This window comes from Phaethon lepturus, unplaced genomic scaffold, assembly GCF_000687285.1.
Source record: "Phaethon lepturus isolate BGI_N335 unplaced genomic scaffold, ASM68728v1 scaffold45406, whole genome shotgun sequence".
Taxonomy (NCBI): domain Eukaryota; kingdom Metazoa; phylum Chordata; class Aves; order Phaethontiformes; family Phaethontidae; genus Phaethon; species Phaethon lepturus.
This window is the reverse complement of record NW_010549222.1, coordinates 35,129-42,862: the sequence shown is the minus strand read 5'-3', so window position 1 is coordinate 42,862 and position 7,734 is coordinate 35,129. Positions and strand designations below refer to the sequence as shown.

At 53.4% G+C, this 7,734-nt stretch overlaps 1 protein-coding gene across 1 annotated transcript; it reads right to left on the bottom strand.

The window, feature by feature from the left end:
* Positions 1–1,137: 1,137 nt before the first annotated feature.
* On the bottom strand, positions 1,138–6,857 carry LOC104623186 (malignant fibrous histiocytoma-amplified sequence 1 homolog). The gene is made up of 7 exons (XM_010290194.1): positions 5,968–6,857; positions 5,063–5,354; positions 4,448–4,634; positions 3,236–3,426; positions 2,645–3,132; positions 1,870–2,027; positions 1,138–1,382 (listed from the first exon to the last, which is right to left on the bottom strand). The coding sequence occupies exons 1-7, from the start codon at positions 6,855–6,857 to the stop codon at positions 1,138–1,140; spliced, it is 2,451 nt and encodes an 816-aa protein (XP_010288496.1).
* Between the last annotated feature and the right edge of the window lie 877 nt (positions 6,858–7,734).

The following is a 7,734-nucleotide window of genomic DNA, read 5'->3' as shown; positions in this document are numbered from 1 at the left end:
GCAGGCTTGTACCAGAGCACTTGTCGGCACCTTCTCCCCCTTAGATTTGTGTAAACAAGGTGACTTCCTATGCATGAAGGGATGCATTTATTGATTCATTTATTTCCATGCATTAAGGCTGCAAACGTGACTTGAAAGCAAAGCATGTTTGAGGACAGCTTGGCTTTGGCTAAACAAAAATAATTCTTCTCTCTTTGGTGAGTGCCTCCCCGCTGGCCCAGAGTTACTCAATTGAGATGTTCTGGAAAAATAAGGCAGTAACTACAACATGAAGCAGCCAGAGCTCAGCTCTGGGGCGCACATGTGGTGGTAGCTCGGGGAGGAGTGTGGTAAGCAGGGCGCTGCCCCAAGATGGGGTGTCCCCTCCCTGGGCTGGAAGCAGCTGCACCCCCTCATTTCAGGAGCAAGGGGAGAGGACAAGCCTGGCTATCAGTGTTGGACCCTGGGCAAGGGGAGGTGGCAGCCTCCTTACCTGCTGATTGACGTGGATGCTGCTGGGCCCAAAGGTGGTGGTCCCATAGCTTGTCACATAATAGTGAGTGGAAGGCTGTGCCGGGGGCTCCTCCAGCTGCCTGGGCACTGTGGAGGAGTGGGGATGGGAGGACACCGGCAGCACCTCAGCTACATGAAACCCTCAGCCCTCCTCCCCCCTGAGCACTGTTGCAGTGCAAACCCAAGACTATTGGGCTCACCTTTGGGCAGGAGCAGCTCTGCACCAAAGCGATGTCCACATGTCCCACAGGTTTTAACGTCTTCCTTTGTCCTGTGGAAGAAAAAGCCCCAAGAAGAAGAAGGAGCAGGAGCTGCCCTCAGCACTTCCCATGTAAGACAATGCCAAGATGATGGTATAGGCTCCCTCTTTCCACCCTGACCTGAGGTCCCACTGTTGGTGGGACAGCTGCTGCCTTCCCAGGTGCCTGAGCACTTTCAGCTCTTCATGAAATGGGGGACATGGGGGCATCTGACCAGAGTGGACATTATGTGCCTGAGCCCCAGAGTCTCAGCTTTTTCACCTTTCTTTCCATGATTGAATTTCCCACCATGTAAATGCTAACACCATGTGGGACACGGGCTGCTATGGTCAGGAGAAGGGCAACATAGCGCCCGGTGAGTTTCACAACTAACTCTACATGGCTTTTAGAAGCTGACCAGCCCCGCCAGCATTGCAGTGGCAACCACCCGGCTCCAGCCCTTGGCTTGGAGGGGCACAGCACATACGTACATGGCGATTGTGCCATCCATGTCTGGCCAGATGAACTCTGCAGGACAGCCAGTCGTTCGGCAGGGGGTCTTCATGCACACGTGCAGCCCCGGCCACTCCTCAGCGAGCTTCTGGATGATGAACACAACTGCCATGAGGAAGTCCCAGGCAAACTGGAAGCCTTCCAGGCAAAAGGAGAACATCTCACTTACTTACAGCCACTCAACCATGGCAGCCCAGGAGATGCTGTGGCGATGCACGCACCACTTCCAGCCCACCAGACCACAGCCAGAACAGTTGGGCCAGCTCCATTTCTCAAGTTAACCAAGGCCCATCAGCCTTCAAAGGGAATTTAAAGATATGTTGGAAGAGCTCCCCAACTCAGATGGCCCTTTTGCTTATCACTTGAGGACCCAGCATTAGAGTGTACTCTGCTGGGACCTTTTGGGGAAGGATAACCCATTTGCTCCATGAGAAGACTGAAAACTTGACTTTCTACTTTCATGTGATACCTTGAGAAGAATTCTGACCAGGTTGCATGGAGAAAGGGGAAATCTTTAATTGAACAGCTGGTGGACCCTGGCCAGACTAGGACACTGCCAAAGAGGGGTGGAGCTAAGGAGAGACATGTGGTTGGGAGTCATGAAATAAGGATCAGGGATCCTTACCTGTCCTTCCTGCTGGCTTTCTGCACCGGAGCTCCAGGTAGCTGTAGGCCCTCTGGTTATTCTCTTTGATCAGCATAGGTTTGCCGTTGCATATGAGCAGGCAGGCTTCTTTGGCCACCCAGTGCGTGGAGTAGAAGGAACAAGCTTTCACCAGGAACCTGCAAGGAGATTGCCCATGGCTTTCACCACCCTCCTCCCCACTTATCATCTCTAACACTGGGAGAAAGCGTGGCACCAGGTGGACTTGAAAAATATGAAACCAATTTCAGTAGAAACAGAGGCAGACACCTAATGAGGACCGTGCTCTACTGAAAGCTCAAGCAGCAGAGGAAGCCTGTTAAGCCAAGAGCTGCTTCCAGAGTTGGCCATCAGATGAAACTCTGGACACAAGTCAGGAATCCCACAAGGACAGGAGACCTTCCAGAAACTGGAACAGTCCCAGCACCCGTAGAAACTGGACCATCCTCAGGTGGGGCTGGGAGACTTCTGACTGCCTGGACAGGCACAGACTAGCCAAAAAGCACTCCAGATGAAAGGTGAACCAGAAGGAGCTTGGTCCTTGCTCATGTCCAGGCTGCGAACATCAAAATCTTTCATCCAGGGCTCCACACATCTGTGGCAGATCTAAGAAGTTGCCCTGGTCTCCTGAGTCCCAGCCTCATGCTTCAGCTGATAAGGTCTCAACAGCCAAGGACTTGCCGACAGTCATACTGGTGCTGCGCCAAGCAAATCCCGAACCACGCAACCTCATCGAGGGCTGGAAGCTACTGCTTACCTCTGGAATAAACCCTCAGGTATTTCAGGTGAGAAGTAGGCACGGATGTGGAGGTCCTCGGGGTGATCTCCTCCCCACACTTCAGAGACCTCTTTGGTCTGGTTCAGATAGGTTGGGAACAAGTACCAGGACTCGCCTTGGCCCCGTGTTGTTGCCCACGGCTTCCCGGGCACAAACTCACTGGCCTGTGGGTTGAGTGCTTCAGCATGCCTCACCTCCAGGCAGAGCTCGAAGTGCTCCAGGAGGCTGAAGAGCTTCCCTCTACCTCTGTGGGGCCTGTGTCCCATGATTTCCTCAAATACATCCCGCATCCCTTCTGAACAGAGCTGGTGCTTCACCAGGGCACGCACAGCCCGGTGGCACAGCATTGCCTTTGATGTGAAGGTCCACACCCAGTTGGACCTGTCTCTGATGGTGGCATGTTCTCCAATCAGCGTGTCCACAGAGATGCTTTCGAGCTGCTGTACTAGGCGGTACCTCACAAGGAGCTGGGTGGGAAGAGAAGGAGAGAAGAGGTGGCAATAAGAGGAGCCCATCAAAACTGCAGAGCTTGGGCCCTGCAGGGAAGACAGTCCTGATCCCCACGCTCACCTTGAACATAGTTATTAGGAAGGTAGGCTGTAGAAAAACAGTGCTTTCCAAGTGCTTGATTTCCTCGTACCACACAACAAGCCCAATGCGGTGGAGGTACCGCAAGATGTCCTGGAGAAGCTCTCTGCCCAGGTTGGCCAGGTGCTCGCACTGGGAGAGTTTGCTGAGCAGGTACTGGAGGTCCATCATGCCTAGAGGGAGACGTGGGAGCTCAGCACACATCTCTTGGACACCAGCATTCCAAGGTAGATGCTTTAGAGGGCCAACGAACACCAGCAGCACCCAGTGTCATCCATGCCGTCGCTGGGGAAGCAGCTGGGGCCAGCGTGATGCTCATGTGGCTGCGGCCCAAAATGCTTTGCCCATCCTCAGCTGTCCCACTGCCACCCTGCAGCTCCCATGGTCTTGCCTTGCCTCAGCAGTGCCAGCAGCCTGCCAGGACCTCAATGGAGCATCTGAAAAATGAGGCTAATAATACTGGGTTTTTTCATTGTTAGAGAGAGCAGATTTGTTTCCAGCCAGTTAGACCTCAGATTGTCATTTAGTCATGCAGTGAGACAGGCAACAAAACCTGGCTTATCTCATCTCCATGGAGGAAAAGCATTTGCTCCTCATTCTCTAATCCTACAGTGGCCAGGGGAGCCAGGCATGACACTGGGCACTGGTGGTGTTCATACCTACTTTGGGTACCTAAGAGAGGAGCCAGGGCTTGTCCTGCTAAGTCACGGGATACATGGAGAAGGGGCTAGGGAGGCGTAGGGGCTGTTACAAAAAGTTAGCAGGATGTAGGTTTGGAAATCACACAGAAGCATTAAAGTTGTGGAGCTCCTTCCTGGAAGATTTTTTAATTGCTTATACAGGGCAAAGGGGAGAAAGAACAACATTTCTGGGAAGAAACAAACCGGATAAGAAGGCCAGCTCAGGCTACCTACAGCCACAGGCTGGTAGATGTTGGCAGAGCCTCCTGGTAAAGACACAGTTTGCTTTTTCCTATGCTTTTCCCTAGGTACCTGCCTTGGGGGCAGATGGTTGTAATGACCAAGCTGGGTAGTAGCAATCAATGCTCCAGCAATAACAGTGCAAGGTCTTCAGCAGTGACCCCCCCACCACATGAGCAGGGCCAGAAGGTGCAGCAAGAACTGGAGAGCCTGTCCCAGCAGCAGGACAGCAGGTTCTCCCAGGAAGGTACGGTGGGGCTGATGGACCACTCACCATGGTATGCCATCTCCTCGCTCTGTGCAATATCTACGATGGCAGCTTCCACCTGCCTGTAGATGGGCGGCAGCACTCGGACGACCTCGGGGAAGAGCTCCTCATTCTTCACATGCTCCAGAATAGCAGCCTCGAGCTTTTTGATATCACGGTTATCCATGCAGTTGACAGCAACTAAGTTTAAGATCTGGAAGAGAGAAAGCACGCACCTGCCAAAAGCACATCCAGAGGAGTCTTTTGGCCTGCGAGGTAAAGAAGGGACCTAATGCCAAGGAGCATCACCAAGGATGGGACACACTGCTGGCTTAGCTTCAGAGGGTGCTTCCTTCACCCCTTTGCAGCTCCTGGAAAATCATCTGGTGATGGTAAATTCCCCTTCACACTCCTCCCCAGGCACTTGCTACAAGCCACAGGAGGAGATGCCCATCACTGAGCAGGGACAAGGACCCAGCAGGTCACAGCCAGGGATTACCACACCCAGCCCATCCCCAGGGAGCATCTGCAGTAGCAGCCTGATGCATTAGCACCAGGTCACCGTCACCAGTAGCACCCTGGGCTGCCAGAGACAACAAGGTGACCACAGACAGCAAGGAACCAGGATAAGCTCAGTCTTACGGTTAATGTGCAGCTCTCCATCTCCTTCAGCCTCTCCCACTGGTCCACGTAAAACTCGGGCTCCTCGCTGCCCTCCAGGTTGTCGATGAAGTGAGCGAGGTTGCTTTTTCTCTCTGCCAGCATGGCTGTGATCTTGGCCATGATGTCACGCCTTTTCTCCTCCACCTCCTCCTCCTGGCAGCAGTCCACATGGGTTCCCACAGGAAGCACCACCGAGTTTGGGACTCGCATGGACAGGTTGTTGATCCAGAAACCGATGAGCTCCTTGAAAGTCTTGTCATTAGTTTGGTACCTGGAGAGGGAAAGAAAGAAAATCCCAAATTCACATCTAAACCCTCTGGATCTCTAGTCAACTTCCACCAGCACAGGCCTGACCTGACAGCCCTGACAGCACATGGTACTTTCCCAAGGGCTTACTGGAGAAGAGCTCAGATGTCCTAAGCTGTCATGGGCAGTATCCAAGCTCACCCTTGAAGTTTCCCATCCTTAAGCTAAACCAGGGGTGTAGCAGAGTCCATCCTTGCTGTGGGTGGGAGCATCCTTCTGTACCACAAAGCCGAAGCCTGATGCTCCCTCCACATTCAGGGAGCACCACAGGAGGGCTCATAGAGGTATCTCCAAGGCAGAAAGCAAAGCCGTTTAGACAAGGATCAGTTGTCACATAAGGAGTTAATGCTCATCTAACCCGTCAAAACAGGACTTCGGTAAGGTGATGACACATCTAGTGGCTTAATTGAAAGTGATCTGCAGAAAGGGGCAGAGGGACAGCCAGCTACTACAGTGGTGAGAATACCAGGCTTTGAGGTCTAATGGAAATGATGTGAACCCACCCAGGGGAAACCTTCTCCAGCCCCTTTTTTCTTCTCCCACTCCACTTCTTTGGATCCAACCAGCTCAGCCCTTACATGTGGAGATTGATGACAAGGATGACAAGTGCCTGTGGGGTGATGAACACATGGTGAGTCATGTAGTACTCCAGCTGGCCAGCAAAGTCCCAGAAGAGAAAGGTGAAGTCCTCAATCCGGAACTCACTGATCTCGATCCCAACTGTTCGCTCTTCCTTGGGTACCAGTTTGGTTTGCCCTTGCTTCAGGCTTTTGCAGATGGTGGACTTCCCTGCCAGCGAGGCCCCCAGGAACATGGTCTTGACCCTCTTGTCTTCCTGCCCCAAACCATGTTGAAGCTGGGTGAAGTAATTCCGGATCTGCTGGATGCCACCAGCGCACACTTCACTGGGTGGCTTCCGGAGAGGATTCCCATTGGCCTTGAACATTTTCAGGGATTGCCCCTGGAAGAGCTCCTTAGGGAGCTGCCGAAGGGCATTATTCTGCACGTGGAGCTCCTGTAAGTGTGCCAGCTGCAGTACAGACTGGGGGAAGGTCCGGAACAGGTTGTTGGAGATGTTGAGGTATTGGAGGCTGCCTCGACAAGCTGCCAGGTCTCTGGGGAGGGCACAGAGACGGTTGTTGTTCAGCCGCAAGTGTTTAAGCCTGGGGAGATGGGAGAAAACCCCCTCTGGGATGACCCGGATTTGGTTCTGATTCAGCTCAAGCTTCTCTAAACAGACCAGGCTCTGGATTTCATTGGGAAAGTCCACTATCTCATTCTTGGACAGTATCAGCTTCTTCAGGTTACAAAGCTTAGAAATGCCGGTGACGCTCCTGAGCTTGTTCCTGTCAAGATCAAGGCTCTCCAGCGTGAGGTTGCTCAGGACCGCTGGAGGCAGCACACGCAGCCTCTGGGTGGAAAGAGTCACTTCACACAAACCATCCTCCTGCTCCTGACCTGGACACATGGGACAGGGAAGGTGGTTAAGAGAGACTTTCACCCTTTGGGTTGCAGACCCTTTTTTCCCCCCTTGCGCTATGCATGACTTCGGGATCATTTCAGCCAGCAAGAAAAAGCAGAGGCAAAACACAGGAGCTGGCTGAACAGCGCAGACACAGTTGCTGCTTGAGCAGCTCCTGCGTCCTCTCAAAGCCATGGCACAAGAATCTTGGCTGGGCCTGAAGGCACAGGAAGAAATGGTGCCCACCAGACATTGACCTGCAGGCCAAGCATTCACGTTAACAACAGCTTTGCTCTCACGAAATCACTGAGAGCTCCAGCCGCAGATGCATCTACCCCAAAACCAGCAGGTTTCTGATCCCAGCAGCGGGCTGGCAGGGCAGAGCCGACATCAGGAGGAGAGCTGCTCTCCACATAACTCGTCCAGTGCTCCCTCAGCTCTCGACCACAGCTGGGGAGATGTGTTGAGGCCAGGGCTAGCGAGTTCAGACACTTCCTCTCTCACATCCTCCCCCCGCTCCAGATGCACGCTGTAATTCCCCACAGAGATGCTCCCAGTCCCAGGAGACTGGGCAAATAGCGCAGGGACAGTGGGGTTCCCTGCAGGACAGGGTGCACAAGAAGGCCGAGAACATCCCCCAAAGGAGGGTGTTTAGAGCAGAGAGGTTTGCAGGCGAGAAGAGTGCTGGGGGATGTGGGGTAGGGATCACATGATACTAGGACAGAACACAGTCCGATTTGCTTTCCTCTCCCTCGTTTCACTTCCTCAGCAGATGATGCCAAGCACAGTATCCCCTTGCGCAAGGCGCCCTGCTCAGGACCGAGTCATCATCGGTTCTCAGCATCACCGCCTAAACCTGGGACATGCAACGAGCCCAGCAGGA

Coding starts and splice junctions, on each gene's coding strand:
- LOC104623186 (XM_010290194.1), bottom strand. CDS start 6,857: ATGTGTCCAGGTCAGGAGCAGGAGGATGGTTTGTGTGAAGTGACTCTT. Junction 5,355..5,967: donor CTTGTCATCAATCTCCACAT/GTAAGGGCTGAG, acceptor TTCCCTCTCCAG/GTACCAAACTAATGACAAGA. Junction 3,133..3,235: donor TCCTAATAACTATGTTCAAG/GTGAGCGTGGGG, acceptor CTTCCCACCCAG/CTCCTTGTGAGGTACCGCCT.